The 19,466-nt window shown below is 36.5% G+C and overlaps 1 protein-coding gene across 7 annotated transcripts in view; it reads left to right on the top strand.

Annotated features, from left to right (window-relative positions):
- Positions 1-19,466, top strand: part of RAB28 (RAB28, member RAS oncogene family) — a 156,141-nt gene that overhangs the window by 20,858 nt on the left and 115,817 nt on the right. For all 7 annotated transcript variants that reach the window (XM_060416632.1, XM_042251039.2, XM_060416633.1 and 4 more), the window contains exon 4: positions 2,423-2,552. In XM_060416632.1, coding sequence (XP_060272615.1) covers positions 2,423-2,552 — 130 coding nt within the window. The remainder of the gene's footprint in view (positions 1-2,422; positions 2,553-19,466) is intronic.

The raw sequence follows: 19,466 nt of genomic DNA, 5'->3' as shown, positions 1-19,466 counted from the left end.
GGACTTAGTGACTGTACAACAAATAGGTCAAAGCTCAACTTATGAGAGTGAAAGCTAGCTCAAAGTTACCTTGAAAATGATTCATATTCATTCAGAATAATAATAAAAAAGTTCCCAGTGATTGTGTAGTATCTTATTTTTAAATAAGTCTGTTTTTATTACTTCACTTAATCATGACAGGTATTATAAAGGTGGGTGACGAAATATTCCCCAGGATCAGTAGATGGTAGGGCCAGGACTATAATCCAAAGCTGATTTGACTTCCAGAGCAGAGCTCTAAGCATAATACATTGTATCACTCATGTCAACTGAAGGTAGAGTCAATGGATTGAGTAGTAGCTTTGTTCAGAGGCTGTTTCTGGGGCATTATTTTTAGTAAGAAAAATGGGATTATGATTACTACTTCAAATAATTCTGTGCTGAGCATTATTTCAAAGCATTTAGGACTATAGAAATAGGTTTATAAGTTGCTAAAATAAATCAGACACATGATTTTGCATAAAGATTATAGAGTCATTAAACTGGAAGGGATCATAGAGAGTGTTTAGGCAGATAACCTGAGACCCAGAGAAGCTAAGTATAGTTTAACGAATGACTGTGCAATATATGTAAATTAAGCCTTCATGCTGTATGCCTTAAACTTATGTATGTCAACTATTTCGTGATAAAACTAGGGGGAAAAAAGAGCATAGGACTGAAAGGTCATAACAGTAGTGAGCTAGATCTGGATAGGGAGAGTCAGTTGTTAAAGTTTTAGGAATTTTTTTGAGCCAATTGTTGAATACATACATATATATATATATATATAAACTCATAAATTATATTAAAAACAAAGATTTATACGATCAAAATGTATCACTTACTGATTATTTTACTGTATATTTCTGTTGTTTGTGCCCTTAAGGTTCTTTGTATCTAGTGTATCAAGTGTATCTATATAGTGGAAATGCTATATGGTGATGTCCTACCCAGCTCTGTTTGGTGAAGTAACACTGATAGATTTTAAATGACCACAGGAGAGTATTTACATTACAGAAATTGGCAAATGCTACAAATAACCCTCTCTCATCCTTTCCTCTCCTTACCATGCCTTAAGCTGGTTAATTAATATTTGCCAGCATACTGTTGCTGATGAGTTTTGTGTCATATACTTGTCTGTCTGTGTGCCTGGCTTTGTTGCAGGGCTGTGAGTTCCTTGAAGCTGGAATTTATGTTCCTAGTACCCAGCACAGTGCCTGGCGTATAGCTGACTGACAAATGTTTATAGAGTAAATGAGTGGACTTTATATTCAGTCCTTGATTCAAATTCTGGCTCCCTGTGACCTTGTGTTTATTAGTGAAAATGAGGATAATACCAGTCTTGCATGATTTTTTGTGAGGAGGAATGAAAAGATCCAGATATCTCTCTGGAACATAATAGGTATAAGAAGTTGTCAACATTTGTGATTATAACTTAAGAAGAAGGAGACATAAATGCCATTAGGGTCCAGACTTATATATGCAGAGCTTTGTATTAAGTGTTTGAGCATAAATTGGATGAGAATCAAGAATGTAGCAGTGTTATTTTGTGTGTGTACATCTCCTTCCCACACAAAATAATGGGATGTATTAAAAGGAATATGATATATAAGAGACAGGAAGCAATCCCTCTGTTATATTTGGCTTTGTTCAGACTCTTATTACAGTATCATACCCAGTTTAACATTGTTCATTTTAAAGAGGATGTCAAAAAACTATATGTAGCATGCCTTGGGAAGAACCAACAACTATGATTAAAAGGTTAGAAAATAGGTCCTTTGAGGCAAGTTTAAGGAATTGAGTTTGTTTATTCTGGAAAGGAGATGGTGAAAGAGTTACTTAACTATCTTCAAGTACATGAAGGGTTATTATGAGGAGGATACTCTCATGTTGTTCTCCTAATGCACAGAGGACCGAAAGAGGAAATTGACTTATTTCATTTAAAGAAAATTGTGTTAAACGCTGAAATTGACTATCAAGGGATGCGCCATGGGATCTCCATTTTTGAAAATATTTTAAAAGAGCAGCAGCAGATGGTTATTTATTAAAAAGTTTAAATGTTTGACCTCATGAAAGTGACAGGCAGAATTGTAGACCTTGCAGCTTTTTCCACCTCTATAATAAGATTTTCTTACATTTATTGAAAGTTATCAAGCGTATCCCAGATATCTTATTGGGATCTCACTTACAATTTGATATAATCATTCTTTATCTTGCTTTGTATCTTAACATCTTGAATGAAAACATTCAGTATTATCTGTCTGCTAATAACAGGATTAAAGTCAGATACAAACAGTCCTTGCTTGTATTTTTTATACTCAACATATCTATTACTTATGAGTATTTAGTATTAATATTTTTTAAAGCAGTATATTACAAATGTTGTGTAACTCTCTTATGACAGGGAGTCCTCTTGGTATATGACGTTACAAATTATCAAAGCTTTGAGAATTTAGAAGATTGGTATTCCGTGGTGAAGAAAGTGAGTGAGGAGTCAGAAACTCGGCCCCTGGTTGCCTTGGTGGGCAATAAAAGTAAGTTACAAATGTATGTTTATATGTAGTAAATTTATTTGCCTATCTTCTAGTTTTTATCCCTAAAAGAAATGATGTTTGGAGACATAAGTAGCTTTTTTGGAAAAATAGCTTTTCTGGAGTGAGTAAGTTGAGAAAATTCATAAAGATGTGTGCAGTCTTTTCAGTAACAGTTTTGATGCTTGACCTGTCGTAACTGCTCTGCTGCTTTGGCTGGTTCCCTGTTAAGGTAAGTTGTGTTCTGACAGTGTGTGTGTTTTGGCTTCCTGTGGTCTAAGGATGCAGCGTGGACTATTAAGAACGGCAGCACAGCTGCAGATTTTTATGATATTGCACTGCAGCTTTAGCTCTGCCCCAGAGATTTTGAGAGATACATTTCATTAAATGGTACCCTGTTCTGGGGAAGGAAGCAGTGTCTGCATGGAATTCTGTGTGTATTATTCCTTGCCCTCATTGCTCATAGCTTCTTTTTCTAAATTTTTGAGGTTTGCTTTTACATTATAATTTTTTTTTTCTTGAGGAAGTGTATTATTGTGGGGAAGGTGTGGTGCTTGGTAGAAATGATGGATAATTTTTGAAATCTGTCTCTTGGGCTATGATATACAGCATGTAAGAATTATGAGACTGATTTCAGTACAGGATGGTTACTTGGTTCTTAGTCCTGCAATGCATTTACCCTGGAAAAGAGGACCTTAATAAGAGTTTTCAAATAGATATGATATGACCCAAACTTCTACAACTTATTTGAGGTCAGAGAAAAAGAAATGAATTTAAATTATACCATGGAGGATTCAGGTCAGAAACTGTTTCCTGACTATAAGTGTTGTTAAATCAGTACCCAAGTTTACTACCAAGAGAATTATCTCCTCCAGAAGTCTTTAAACATATCGTGCATTTTTGGGGGGATTTACAGTTGTTTAGGAAATAGTGCTTCCTGAAGGACCATACCATGGTTTCTTCATTATGTGGTTTTGCACACTTAGATGAACATTTAATAAATCCAAGCCTTGCTTTAAAACCATTACAAAACAGGTGTGAATATAATTTCTCTGAAGAGTTAAAAATATAAATTTTATACTACGTTCTAGAAAACAGTATAACGTATCACAAAGTGGATGAAAACAGTTTTTATTAAGCTTTAATTAAATTTTGGTCATCTATTTTATAGATCTAACTAAGTGAATCAGATGCTTTTCAACTTATTGAAAACTCATTTTACAAATCATAAGTTTTGATGAGCTTAGGTTCTATTTCTGAGTACAGCTTTTCATTTTAGAAGATCATTTGTTAGTGATTTGTCATGTCACCAAAGCATTGGCATACATTATAGTTAAATTTGTGCTTTATTGGAGGTTTCCCATCACCTTTTGGGAAATTACAGAGTAAGGAAGTGATGGGAGTTGGGATTTGTTTTTGTTTCTTTCAGGATATAATCTAACTACATCTGGAGTAATGGTGTGGTGGTGCACAATTATATACATTATGTTATGTGTTTATGCTATCCTGTGAGGCCTCCATCATTGGTCACTGTCAGGATGTCAGACTAGATGGGCTATTGGACTGTGCCGGTGATGCCATTCGGAGTTTTAAAAACAAACATTTACATAAGTTATATGAACTTATGCAAAAAATTGTTACAGTGTTATATTTGAGATTTAATAGCATGAAAACTGAAAGAATTTTTTTACTTTTGGAGTAATCCTTTTCTTGTATTTATATTACTAATACTCTGTTTCAGAATGAGATCATGTAATAGAGTATGTGATCACACATGTAAAATTAAGTGATTAGAGATGAACATTTATCTGGATACTGTTTACTATTATCTGTCACTGGCCCAGTTTCATATGATCAATATGTTCATGTAGTGAATGATCTTACAGTTTGTTTCTAAGAGATAAGGCATTACATTATAGTAGTATTTTCTTTTTGAGGAGGTATACTCATATTAAAAAGCAAAGATTTTTTTTTTATCAACACTAAGCTAAAGAGATTTTATTAAGAGTTTCTATATCAAGGGCCTCATGAACATTGGAAAGTCTTCCAAGTCAAGGAAGCAGCTCTCAGATTCAGAGAATGTTCCATAAGAAAAGATGCTCACAGTTATTCTGTCGCACCTTTTTCATTCATCACATGAGTGTCATATTTGTTCAGGCTATTGCTTCTCTTTTCTCCTCTTTTTCTTCCTTGGTTAATTGATTATTATTCCATTTTATCTCACTTATTATGCATATTATATATTCATGTACTATATTTTTAGTTGCTTCTTTAGAATTTTGGATTGGGTGGCCTATCCCTTCTCCAGCGGATCTTCCTGACCGAGGAATTAAACTGTGGTTTCCTGCACTGCAGGCGGATTCTTTACCAACTGAGCTATCAGGGAAGCCCAAAATTTTCAATATACATCCTTAATTACTCTACCTTCAAATAATAGTATCCCTTTTCATGTGTAGCATTGTTTAACACTCCCTCAATCCTTTGTGTTATTTTTTTCAGACATTTTTAAATATTCTGTAAACAACTTTTGTTTTAAATAGTCACGTAGCTTTCAAAACAATTACAAATAAGAAAAAGGTGCACTTTATTTTGGTGTCCCAGGTGGTGCTAGTGGTAAGGAACCCATCTGGCAATGCAAGAGATGAAAAGAGATACAGATTCCATCCCTGGGTAGGGAGATCCCCTGGAGGAGGGCAATGCAACCCACTGTAGTATTCTTGCTTAGAGAATGCCATGGACAGAGAAGCCTGGTGGGCTACAGTCTATAGAGTTGCACAGAGTCAGACACAGCTGAAGCAGCTTAGCACACATAGCACACACATGTTTTATTTTACCTTTAGTTATTACATTGCCAACACTTTTATTTATCTGTATACATCCAAGAGTCTGATAGTAGATTCTTTCTCTTTTAAGAACTTCCTTTATCATTTCTTTTAGAGTAGATCTATTGTCAGTGAATTTAGGAAGACATTTGAAGCTGAATTATGATGATTATTATCTATATAGAGTCATTGTCTGCCTAACGGTGCTTTTAAAAATTCATCATTCTGTGCTGTTCTGTGCAGCTTGAATGGAAAGCATATGTTGAAAAAGAAGCATGTGTAGACTAGGAAAATATTGACAGCAGTAGCCAACTTTTAGCCAAAGTTTAGCAAAAAGATAAGATACAGAGAAAATTTCTGTGCACAGAGTGTGTGTGATCAGCCCTGGGATTTCTTTGGAAGGAATGATGCTAAAGCTGAAACTCCAGTACTTTGGCCACCTTATGCGAAGAGTTGACTCATTGGAAAAGACTCTGATGCTGGGAGGGATTGGGGGCAGGAGGAGAAGGGGATGACAGAGGATGAGATGGCTGGATGGCATCACCGACTCGATGGATGTGAGTCTGAGTGAACTCCGGGAGCTGGTGATGGACAGGGAGACCTGGCGTGCTGCGATTCATGGGGTTGCAAAGAGTCGGACATGACTGAGCGACTGAACTGAACTGAAGGACTTATATTACTAAGTTATAAAGTCATTTGTTTTTTATTAAAATATGGTAAATTCTCAGAAATTTGGGCTGAGGATTGAGGATAGTCCTAGGTAAAGGTGAATTACAGGTTTATTCATTTATTTATTTTAAATTTAGATTTATTTATTTTAATTGGAGGCTAATTACTTTACAATATTATATTGGTTTTGCCATACGTCAACATGAATCCGCCATGGGTGTACATGTCTTCCCAATCCTGAACCCCGCTCCCTCCTCCCTCCCCATACCATCCCTCTGGGTCATCCCAGTGCACCAGCCCCAAGCATCCTGTATACTGCATCGAACCTGGACTGGTGGTTCATTTTTTATATGATATTATACATAATACATCAGTACTTGAACCGTGAACTCCCTGATGTTCAAGCTGGTTTTAGAAAAGGCAGAGGAACCAGAGATCAAATTGCCAACATCTGCTGGATCATGGAAAAAGCAAGAGAGTTCCAGAAAAACATCTATTTCTGCTTTTGACTGTATGGATCACTATAAACTGGAAAATTCTGAAAGAGATGGGAATACCAGACCACCTAACCTGCCTCTTGGGAAATCTGTATGCAGGTCAGGAAGCAACAGTTAGAACTGGACATGAAACAACAGACTGGTTCCAAATAGGAAAAGGAGTACGTCAAGGCTGTATATTGTCACCCTGCTTATTTAACTTATATGCAGAGTACATCATGAGAAACGCTGGCCTGGAAGAAACACAAGCTGGAATCAAGATTGCCAGGAAAAATATCAATAACTTCAGATATACAGATGATACCACCCTTATGGCAGAAAGTGAAGAGGAGCTAAAAAGCCTCTTGATGAAAGTGAAGGAGGAGAGCGAAAAAGTTGGCTTAAAGCTCAACATTTAGAAAATGAAGATCATGGCATCTGGTCCCATCACTTCATGGGAAATAGATGGGGAAACAGTGGAAACACTGTCAGACTTTATTTTCGGGGGCTGCAAAATCACTGCAGATGGTGACTGCAGTCATGAAATTAAAAGATGCTTACTCCTTAGAAGAAAAGTTATGACCAACCTAGATAGTATATTCAAAAGCAGAGACATTACTTTGCCGACTAAGGTCCGTCTAGTCAAGGCTATGGTTTTTCCTGTGGTCATATATGGATGTGAGAGTGGGACTGTGAAGAAGGCAGAGCGCCGAAGAATTGATGCTTTTGAACTGTGGTGTTGGAGAAGACTCTTGAGAGTCCCTTGGACTGCAAGGACATTGAACCAGTCCGTTCTGAAGGAGATCAACCCTGGGATTTCTTTGGAAGGAACGATGCTAAAGCTGAAGCTCCAGTACTTTGGCCACCTCATGCAAAGAGTTGACTCATTGGAAAAGACTGATGCTGGGAAGGATTGGGGGCAGGAGGAGAAGGGGACGACAGATGATGAGATGGCTGGATGGCATCACGGACTCGATGGACGTGAGTCTGAGTGAACTCCAGGAGATGGTGATGGACAGGGAGGCCTGGCGTGCTGCGATTCATGGGGTCACAAAGAGTCGGACACGACTGAGTGACTGAACTGAGTTGAACTGAACTGATACATGTTTCAATGCCATTCTCCCAAATCATCCCACCCTCTCCCTCTCCCACAGAGTCCAAAAGACTGTTCTATACATCTGTGTCTCTTTTGTTCTCTCGCATACAGGGTTATCGTTACCATTTTCTAAATTCCATATATATGCGTTAGGATACTGTATTGGTGTTTTTCTTTCTGGCTTACTTCACTCTGTATAATTGGCTCCAGTGTCATCCACCTCATTATAACTGATTCAAATGTATTCTTTAATGGCTGAGTAATACTCCATTGTGTATATGTAACAAAGCTTTCTTATCCATTCATCTGCTGATGGACATCTAGGTTGCTTCCATGTCCTGGCTATTATAAACAGTGCTGCGATGAACATTGGGGTACATGTGTCTCTTTCAATTCTGGTTTCCTCGCTGTGTATGCCCAGCAGTGGGATTGCTGGGTCATAAGGCAATTCTATTTCCAGTTTTTTAAGGAATCTCCACACTGTTCTCCATAGTGGCTGTACTAGTTTGCATTCCCACCAACAGTGTAGGAGGGTTCCCTTTTCTCCACACCCTCTCCAGCGTTTATTGCTTGTAGACTTTTGGATCACAGCCATTCTGACTGGTGTGAAGTGGTACCTCATTGTGGTTTTGATTTGCATTTCTCTGATAATGAGTGATGTTGAACATCTTTTCATGTGTTTGTTAGCCATCTGTATGTCTTCTTTGGAGAAATGTCTGTTTAGTTCTTTGGCCCATTTTTTGATTGGGTCATTTATTTTTCTGGAACTGAGCTGCATAAGTTGCTTGTATATTTTTGAGATTAGTTGTTTGTCAGTTGCTTCATTTACTATTATTTTCTCCCATTATTTTTGTAAAAATTGTGTTTTATTATGATTAAATACAGAGAGTAACTGGAATAGGTTAATGATATAGCCAGCAGAGGAAGGGACTTGCTTTAATGAAATAGAGTGTTAATTAGTAAGTTAATTATTTCAGTACATACTAAAAAGTATGTAATACATTTGACCCTTGAACATCACAGGGGTTATAAACATAGTTCCTTCCTGCAGTCAAAAATTCACATTTCACTGAATTTTCAATTTCAATGACTATAGCCCCCTGTAAACATGGTTACTCTGTGTCTGTGGTTCTGCATCCATGGATTGAACCAATCTTGGATCATGAGGTACTGTAGTATTTACTACTGAGAAAAAAATCTGCTTGTTAGTGGGTCTGCACAGTTGAAACCAGTGTTGATCAATGGTCAACTATGCATAAAATTTTTTATTTTATATTCAATTCTAAAAGGCTATAAAATACTAGTTAATGTTTTTTCTTTGTACTGTTTAAGATGGAAACTGAAGTATTGAGTCGTGGTTAAGATCAGAGGGTTTTAAATTGAGACAGACTTTCCTTACAAGCCCCATTTTTTCCTCTAGTAGCAGTATAATACCATACAAGTTACATTATTTCTTTAATTTCTTCATCTGGAAATAAGGATAATGGTTTCTGTTTGATAAAGTTAATTTAATGATTAAATGGGCTATTACATAAAAACACTTTTCCTATATACGTAAGTGCTTGATAACTATTATTATTAATCATATAGCCTTTTAAAATCATGGACTATAACTTCAACTCCAGAAACCATAAATTACAGATTAGTTGAGCTGAAATAGAAATTTTACAAAAGTAGCCTGAAGGAAATGGTTCTTAAAGAATTCTTTCATCACCATCTTTTCTTGGTTTTTACCGTGATAGTTCTCGTACTATGTTTTGGGTTGGGCAGTTCATTTAGCAGACATTCTCAAGGGCCAGCTATGTGTATTCAGGTAGCCAGTATTATTTTGCAGAAGAGTAGAATCCAAGAGAATGCTTAAGCAATGTTTGGGACCTGCTAACCTGGGTCTTAATTATATTCTTTTTCTATACCATCTTCAAGTTTTCTAGAAATTTGACCTTCTTTTGCTTTGTTTGGTTGTTGAGATTAATAAATAGTTATATTCAAATTTCCATGGAAGGCCTTACTTTTCCCTAATGAGATTAAAAAAATTCGTTTGGAAGTAGTAACGTTTAGAATGGGAAAGAGGGTAAGCCATCTACTTATTCTGTGTGTTTTATGGAAGTTCGGTTGAAGTTTGATGACGTTTGCAGCTGCAAGTGCCGTGAGATGTCTCATAGGCTACAATGACTATAGCCACATAAGGACCTGGAAGCAATTATATTACCATCTAGGATAGCTTCTACAATTTGGGGAACCAATTGCACCAGGCCTAGACCTTGATTTCCTGGCCTTGAAGGTCTTGCTGTCCCAACATTGGGGCACTCTCAGTTGACCAGAGCCTGTACTGCAGAGCCTAGGGATTTTCAGTTCATCTCCACTTACTACAGGCTAGTTACAAGTGGACCTGACCGTCTATCATGTGAAATATGTCACTAGCTTCCGAACTGTTCTTCCTGCTCCTAGCTTTGTTCTCCTACAATTCAGCTCCCAAACGGCAAATTGTGTTATATGACTTTTCTGCTTAAAACCCACTAGTGCCTTCTCATCACACTTAGAATGAAATCCAAACTCCTTATCCAGTTTCTCAAGCACAAGGTAATCGGGCTCCTACTTACCTCTCAGACTCATTTTCTACTAAATGCTCCCTTGTCCACTGTGTGTGTAAGGCACATTTGTCTTTTTTTCTGTTCCTATAACATTCCAAGTTAATTTGTACTTTAGGGTTTCTTCTGCTTGATAGACTTTTCCTTCTGGCCTCTGCTTGGCTGGCTCCATTTTGTCATTTTTAACTCATCTTAAATGTCATCACCTCAGAGTTGCCTTCCTGGACCAATGAAATCTAAAGAAATCTAAAGTCTGTCAGAATGTTCTGTTTCAGTTATCTGCGTAGCCTCATTGTCATCTGGTATTATTTCTTGTTTGTTTCTTGTCTGTCTAAACTCTGTGAAAGCTGAGGATCTCATCACTTACAACAGTGCCTGAATGAATGAATACTGAATGAATGAATAAAAGCCTTTTCATGAAGACTCTGTTGAAATTAGAAGTGTTTATGGCCCGGGATATGTTATTCAGGGAAAATGGTTTCTTAATGAGGAAAAATACATATGTAGATACAGGGAATCTGTTAGATGGCCTTCAGACCCAACGGCCCTAGTGAATTCCACTCTGGTAAATAATGTCAGAGTTTCTTAGGAAACACATTGGGATTATATTATGCTGTATCATGTTTGAGATAAGATGTCATAGATTTTCTGTCATGATTTTAGATTAAGTAAATGTTAAAAAATTCAGATTTTGCTTCATTTTTTAAACTTTTACATATTGGTAGAACTGTACACTTTTAACTTTTAATTTACAGATTAAAAATTTGTGTGTTTAATTTAAAAATCATAATCTGCACTCAAATGCAATTTTAGTTTTTCTTTTAGTGTTTCAGGGAAGGTTCAAATTAAAATGAAATGAACATGAGGAATATTAATTTTTTAAGATTAATTTTATATTCAATCCATGTTTTATAACTACATGACATTTTAATTTGTCATTTTGTTATTTTCTATCTTTAAGCTGTTATGTTTTCCTACTATCTGATCCATCACCTAGTTTCTCCCCTGACTAGCTAACATTCTCAGTTGGATAGATTGTAAACAGAAATTAACAGGGTTGCATAGGAGCTGCCCCCTTCCTGATTTATAGCTTCTTAGTTAGTGGAGGGGTGGTGGCTATCAGTAACTTGTATTGGGAGTAAGAATTATCACACTCCAGTATAGAGTGAATGGATGAATGATTTCTACTCTTAAAGATATTAAACAGATCCTTTCCCAAATAAAGACTAATAACTCAGATTTTTAAACAATCTTCATGACAGATGAGGGCATAGAGAAGAGTGCATCTACACTAATTAACAATGTTGAGTGTATATTCTTCTTAACAGTGATTGATTGTTCTTGGAGTACTATCTCTGCCCAGGAAGTGATGTTTTACACTGTGAGGTTCAAAGGTTGCATTTTAATGTACCCTGTAAGTTGTGTTCCCTGAACTCCATGGAAATGTATTAGTAAAACAAGTAAATTTTAAGTTGAAAATTTTACTGATCTTCTCAATAAAATTATCACAAGGCTTTTAGAGACTGTTCTTTATTCTTTGTAATAGAAGAGTGTAAGAGAAGGTTGTAAGTCCAGCTTTAAGAACTTCAGGGGAATTTACATGAAAATACTTGCCGATACTGTGACTTTTTTGAGTCTTCAGAAATTCTTATTTTATCTGGAGAGTGGAAATGTGAAACTATGAAGTAAGTAACATTTACTTTGATTCCTGTTTTGAAGGATTAATATCAACTTCTATAAAAATTGTCATCTATAATATTATGACAAAGTGAACAAATGAGTCATAATTACAAATTTGTGTAAGAGTTTACAATTTATAAAGCATAAACAAAAGCTTTTTTGAGGATTGGAAAAGTTCATTCTGTTTATACACTCTAAATTAAAAGTCTGCTCCTTATCCATTTATTTTAATACTTTGGTTCTTTTTGTTCCAGTAATAGTAATCCCAAGGTATCAGAGCCAAGTGTCTTTTTCAGATGGATCTGACAGTTCTGTTTCTGTGGCTTTATATGTATATTGCTTTCTCCTCTGTTTACATGTAAATTTTTTAAATATAGCTATGATAATGTACTTACTGGAGGATGATGATAGCGTCTTATTCTGACGCTGGTAGCATCAGTATTCTGTATATTGAGTGAGTATTTTAATATAAATACTTATAGCTATTCTTTTATGTGATACTTCACCCTACTACTGTACTTTTAAGAACATTTTGATAATATTTCAAGTTTAATTGATTGAGTAGTATCCTCAAATAAATGCATAAGCTTGAATTCAGACTGGTATTGTGACTGATATGTTGGGGGGGAGAAAATGTCATATGAGTGCTCTTTCATAATACTCATTAAGAAACATTTTTCACTTGACAGTTGTTACAGTTATGTCATTTCATAGTTAACTTTTTTTTTTTTTTAAGACAGCCTGCTTTAAACCATTTTGGCAGTATTATGGCTTACTTAGCTTGGGAAGTTTAAGGACTTTGTGGTTGTGTTTTTTCTTTTTTTTTTAATTGGAGGCTAATTGCTTTACAGTATAGGGTTGGCCTCTGTCTTATGTGGTTTTGTTTTGTTTGGGAGGAGCTGTGTAAGGATTTTGGGCATAGCAATCTGTTTATATAATTTCTGTCTATCTTTTCTTGATATAGAAAGTTTATTAAATATTAAAGAAAGCATAATCCATCTTTTGTTTCTTTATGATGAATTTCTTTGAATTTAATTTTTAGAAGAAAATTTAATGACTAAAAGTTAAATTAATATTAAGTATTAAATAGAAGAATGCAGCTATAAAAACAGATTTTTTTGTGTGTGAAAAAGAGATTTGAGATTTTCATCAATGTAATTTAAGCCCATTTAATAGTTCGCTTTATATTTGCAGTGATTATATAATAAATCCAGTATGCATTAAAAGAATACTAGAGTAGGGATCAGAAAACTTTGTACTGCTGCTGTCATTTTTTTCTAACTTAATTACCTTGGCAGTTTATTCACTTAAGATGATCCTCATGTATAAGATGAGGGGATTGTACCAGATAATCATAAGCACCCTCTATTCCTAAAATATGGTGACCCTAACTGTATTTAGATGTACGTCTGATTAATTGAGCATATTTGTTGCTGTACAATTTTAAGAGAGTTTAACTTTACATGTAATTGAAATTCTGTCTTAATTTTAGGCTCATTTTATCATTCAGTTATTAATTATCCATTTTCCATATACATGAATAGATGCATTACCTAAAACAACAGTAATGATAAATCTTAGTATTGAATTCTTAGCTGTCTCTTTTGTTCTACTGATCTATGTGTCTCTTTTTATGCCAGTACCATGCTGTTTTGATTACTGTAGCTTTGTAGTATAATCTGAAGCCAGGGAGCTTGATTTTAAAAAGCATTTCCTTTTAACTGAAGTTTGTTCTCGAGTTTAGAATTTAGTTAGTTTTCATTTTCTGTAACGTTTTCTAAAATTTCATATGAATGTCTAATTTCTGCAGTAAGTAAAACAATTCAGCAGTTATTTTCTTTGTCTGCTTTCTTACATCTTTTCTTATTTATTTTGTCCATTCAGCAAATTGTCATTGAGCCCATACCTGTCTAGGTGTTCCAGTAGAGGAAGATAGGCAATAAATAAATAAGTATAATGTGTAATGTATTAAATGGCATTGTGTTGTGTAGATAGATAGAGCAGGAAAGGAGAAAAAGGAATTCTCAGAAGAGAGTGTTAAGGTTTTAAATATGGTAGTCAGGGATAGTCTGAGAAGATTACATTTGAGCAGAGGCATAAAGGAGATGAGAGAGAGAGCCACATAGATACCTGGCCGAAGAATTATCCAGGTAAAGGAAGAGAGTAGGTGCAAAGGCCTCCCTGAAGTATTTGGTGGTTGTTTCTTCTCTTAGAAACTGAAGAGGCACACACGTGTCTGTGTGTACACGAGGGAGAGAAAGAAAGAGACAGGAGAGGGGGAGAGCTGGTAGCTGTGTGTGTAGCTCTGTATGGGGAACGGTAACTGAAAGACTAGCATAGGATTGAAGCGTGATGAGAGAGAAGGGGAGGATAGGTGAGGAAAGACTGTTGGCCATTGTGAGGACTCTGACTTTTATTTGAATGAGATGAAAAGCCACTGAGGGGTTTGAGGAGAGTGAAATGATTTAACTTGAAAGGATTACTACAATTCCTATTTTGAGAATATACCATAGTGGTTAAAAGTGGAAGGAAGGTAAATGGAAACTTTTTGACAATCCAGGTGAGAAGTAGTGGTAATGGTGAAGTCCCAGGTGGCCCTAGTGGTAAAGAACCCACTTGCCAATGCAGGCCATCTCAAGGGCACAGGTTCAATCTCTGGGTCAGGAAGATCCCTTAGAGGAGGACATGACAACCTACTTCATTATTCTTGCCTGGAGAATCGTATGGACAGAAGAGCCTGACAGGCTATAGTCCACAGGGTCACAAAGAGTTGGACACGATTAAAGTGAGTCTGAGTGAACTCCAGGAGTTGGTGATGGACAGGGAGGCCTGGCGTGCTACGATTCATGGGGTCACAAAGAGTCGGACACGACTGAGCGACTGAACTGAACTGAAAGTGACTTTAACATCCATGAGAAGTGGTTGGTTTCTGGATATATTTGGAAGGTATTGATGGATATTTTCGTAGATTGGTTATGGAGTAGAGGGGAGAAGAGGCCATATAATGCCAAGATTTTTGTTCTTCACATCTGGAAGGTTAAAGTTTAGTTTACTGAGATGAGGAAGAGTGTTGGAGGAGCAGACTTGGATAAGATTGGTTTTGGACATGTTAGATGTACTTTTTAAGCCTCTATGTAGAGATGTTTAGTAGTTGGATCTATGAGTCTATCATTCAGTGACAAGATGAAGACTAGAGATAAAAGTCTGGGAGTCAACACCATATTCAGTCAGTTCAGTTCAGTCACACAGTCATGTCCGACTCTTTGCGACCCCATGAATTGCAGCACGCCAGGCCTCCCTGTCCATCACCAACTCCTGGAGTCTACCCAGACCCATGTCCATCGAGTCGGTGATACCATCCAGCCATCTCATCCTTTGTTGTCCCCTTCTCCTCCTGCCCCCAATCCTTCCCAGCATTAGGGTCTTTTCCAATGAGTCAACTCTTCGCATGAGGTGGCCAAAGTATTGGAGTTTCAGCTTCAACATCAGTCCTTCCAGTGAACACCCAGGACTGATCTCCTTTAGGATGGACTGGTTGGATCTTCTTGCAGTCCAAGGGACTCTTCAAGAGTCTTCTCCAACACCACAGTTCAAAAGCATCAATTCTTTGGCACCCAGCTTTCTTCATATCCATACATGACTACTGGAAAAACCATAGCCTTGACTAGACGGACCTTTGTTGGCAAAGTAATGTCTCTGCTTTTAGATATGCTATCTAGGTTGGTCATAACTTTCCTTCCAAGTAGTAAGCGTCTTTTAATTTCATAACTACAATCACCATCTGCAGTGATTTTGGAGCCCCCAAAATAAAGTCTGACAATGTTTCCACTGTTTCCCCATCTATTTCCCATGAAGTGATGGGACCAGATGTCATGATCTTTGTTTTCTGAATGTTGAGCTTTAAGCCAACTTTTTTACTCTCCTCCTTCACTTTCATCAAGAGGCTTTTAGTTCCTCTTCACTTTCTTCCATAAGGATGGTGGTGTCTGCATATCTGAGGTTATTGATATTTCTCCTGGCAATCTTGATTCCAACTTGTGCTTCTTCCAACCCAGCGTTTCTCATGATATACTCTGCATATAAGTTAAATAAGCAGGGTGACAATATACAGCCTTGATGTACTCCTTTTCCTATTTGCAACCAGTCTGTTGTTCCATGTCCAGTTCTAACTGTTGCTTCAGGTTTCTCAAGAGACAGGTCAGATGGTCTGGTATTCTCATCTCTTTCAGGATTTTCTACAGTTTATTGTGATCCACACAGTCAAAGGCTTTGGCATAGTCAATAAAGCAGAAATAGATGTTTTCCTGGAACTCTCTTGCTTTTTCCATGATCCAGCGGATGTTGGCAATTTGATGTCTGGTTCCTCTGCCTTTTCTAAAACCAGCTTGAACATCTGGAAGTTCATGGTTCACCTATTGCTAAAGCCTGGCTTAGAGAATTTTGAGCATTACTTTACTAGCATGTGAGATGAGTACAATTGTGTGGTAGTTTGAGCATTCTTTGGCATTGCCTTTCTTTGGGACTGGAATGAAAACGGACATTTTCCAGTCCTGTGGCCACTGCTGAGTTTTCCAAATTTGCTGGCATATTGAGTGCAGCACTTTCACAGCATCATCTTTCAGGATTTGAAATAGCTCCACTGGAATTCCATCACCTCCACTAGCTTTGTTCGTAAATCCTTGAGATTGGGTCAACTTTACATAGAATGAGTATAAAAAGAAAATAGGTCAAAGTATTAGTCCTTAAATTAAGTCATATTTTAAAGTTGGGAAAGTGAAGAGAAATTAGCAAGGGAATTAAAGTGTAGCCAGTAAAGGTAGGAGGAAAATCAGGAGAGTGAAGTGTCCTGGGAGCCCAATGTACAGGATTTTTAAGGAGAAAGAAGTGATCAACAGAGCAGGTCTGAGGATGGTTAGATTAAGCAGTGCAGAGGCAGTTGGTGGTGACCTTGGCAAGCAGGTTCACTGGAGTTGTGGGACTGAAAGCTGAGTAGAGTGAGTTCCAGAGAGATGGGAAGGAAATGAATTGTAGACAGTGAATGGAAGCAACGTGTATATGCAATGCCATTGAGTGAGGGAGTTGATGAGTGGGGGAGCAGTGGGAGGGGATGTGGGTGACGACCCACATTAAAAGAGGGACGGTAGTACCGTATGCTTTATGTTCCTTGGAAAAGAGAGAGACAGACATGGAGGGGAGGGAGTTGTGCAAACACCTGATGATGTTAAATGAATGTTTCAATTTTTTTTTAAACTTGTCCTGATTTTAGATACAGTTTTAAATGTCATCTTTCTTTACTCTTCAGTTTGTTGTATTGATTCTCATTAAATGAAAAGGTAGAACATGAATGAAGGGTGTGTGTGAGAACTTTCCCAATTCTCTTTATAGAGGGTTGAGGAAAATAAATAGAAAAGGACTAGGTAGGACAGAATACTAGATAGTTTCTCCCTTGATTTTAATACTTATTAGCTGTTTTATGTTTTTTAAACTGTGCCATTTTCCTGAAAAAGTATCTCCTTTTTTTAGAGCGAAGTTTGTTTCATTTTTCCCTTTGGGATCATGCAGGTGTTCTGTGACTAAAGCTCCATGAAGGCAGAGACTGTCTTGTTCACCGCTGTCTCTCTAGGGTCCAGTTCAATCCCTGGCCACAGGAAACGCTCAATAAATGCTAATACTTGTTGTGAATGACTACAAAATTATTAATTCTCAATCTCAGTAAAAGATGGAATTATGGAACTTTTGAGATGATAAAGAGAAAAAATAATACCCCCCCCCCCCAGCTTTTGTAAAACTCTAGGCTAGGTTTTTCATTTGGAAGAGGCATTTAGTAACAGCTTCACTTACTGTAACACAAGATCCTGTAAAAATTCTTTTATATTACACACATAGTTGTTTTGAAATCTAAACTCTTAAACCCTAATCACTTAATTTACATTCAAAATTTTAATTTTAAAAGATGAGAAGTTGTATTTATTTCCCCGTATTGATATTTGTTTTGTAGTGTGTTCTAGCACTTTAATATCTTTATTATAAAGGCAGTATGAGTAGTGGTCAGGACAAAGACTTCTAAGTAAGATCACTTAGGTCAGATATGGGCTCACTTATTTAAATCTGTGACCATGGGGAGGTAATCACCCTCTTGTACCTCAGTTTTGTCATCTGTAAAACAGAAATGACAATACCACCTACCTTATAAGGAGGTTGTTAAAAGAATTAAACACATACAAAACTCCTGGAATCATGCTTGGTATTTAATAGGTGCTATATATATTAGTTGTTGTTTTATTTCCCACTGTCTCTCAGAATGCTGTCTTCTAGTTATGGGTAATGGGAAGAGATACTGCTCAGTCCATGTAGATTTTTAACTTAAGGATTTGAAAATCAAAAACATCAAAATTTTTATGAAATGTCTTTGAATGTATTTCAAATGATTATTAAAGTTTTGGTTATAATTATTGTTTGGAAGCCACCCTTCACTTGTAGTTTAGAAGTACATTTTTTTCTGCAAAAATATTTAAATTCAGTTGATGGAGATGTTATAATTTTGGTATTCAATCTGAATGGTGAAAGCTGGTGTACAGTTGCCATGATTTTTTATCTCAAGTTTATTTTGATTTGTAGACATGTGTCTAATAAAAAAAAGATGCTACATAAACCATCGTTTGAGTTTGAATGTTCTTCTGTTTTTGGTTGAGGTATAAATGTTATTTCTGGCTGTGTCCTTCATACTTAGCTCTTCTTACAACAAATGGAAAGGCCTTAATTGTGCCTAAGGGAATAGTTAATCCACAGTGGACATATGGTGGACAAAAGCCGAGTCTAGTAAATGAAATAAAATTATAAATGGTAAACATTTGAATGCTTACAAAGTCTGGTAGCTATAAAAGATAGTGTATTGTTTGAGATTAGCAAATTTGTGTGCAGCATAACAGATCTTCTCTTGGTGTGTTTGTGTTGTGTCGGTGTATGTAAATTCAGTTGAAAGACATACTCTTAATTTATGTATAAAGCATATTTGTCTCCTTTTAGCTTTGTGACTTTGACGTCAGCAATAAAGGCTGATGATCTCACAATTTTGGGAAGTTACTGCTCTTTTGATTGGGGGCAGTTAATTAGCATTAACCCAGAACAGCTCTTGGACTTCATGGATCTGAGTATTATATGGGGTTGCACTGCTCCAGCAAAAGGTTAAGTATTAATGGAAAATGGTCACAGCCCTTTTACTTAAAGAAAACATGTTCCTTGTAAGTTTTCTTTTGATTTTACTTTTACAGTTGCATTGAATGTCTTCATTCATTTAGCCATCCATAAAGCAAATATTGTTGCACATGAGGTGGATAATAAGTCTTTTTAGGACTACTTGTGTGGCATGTCACAGATCATTAACTGCAAGTAACCACCTGACTTGAGGGAAGCCTGGAAGCATCATTATAGTGAAATAAGCTTTTATTTAGGTATCACTGCAGCACATTGATTTATTGAAATGTCACCAATTGCTACTGTGAAAATACATTCTCATTATCATTCAGGGAATGGTTAAGATTAGCCACTGTATACTGTAAAAGATGTATTTTGCTAACAGTGGAAAA

The sequence above is a fragment of the Ovis aries genome, chromosome 6 (assembly GCF_016772045.2).
Source record: "Ovis aries strain OAR_USU_Benz2616 breed Rambouillet chromosome 6, ARS-UI_Ramb_v3.0, whole genome shotgun sequence".
Classification (NCBI taxonomy): domain Eukaryota; kingdom Metazoa; phylum Chordata; class Mammalia; order Artiodactyla; family Bovidae; genus Ovis; species Ovis aries.
This window is presented reverse-complemented; position numbering and strand designations above follow the sequence as displayed.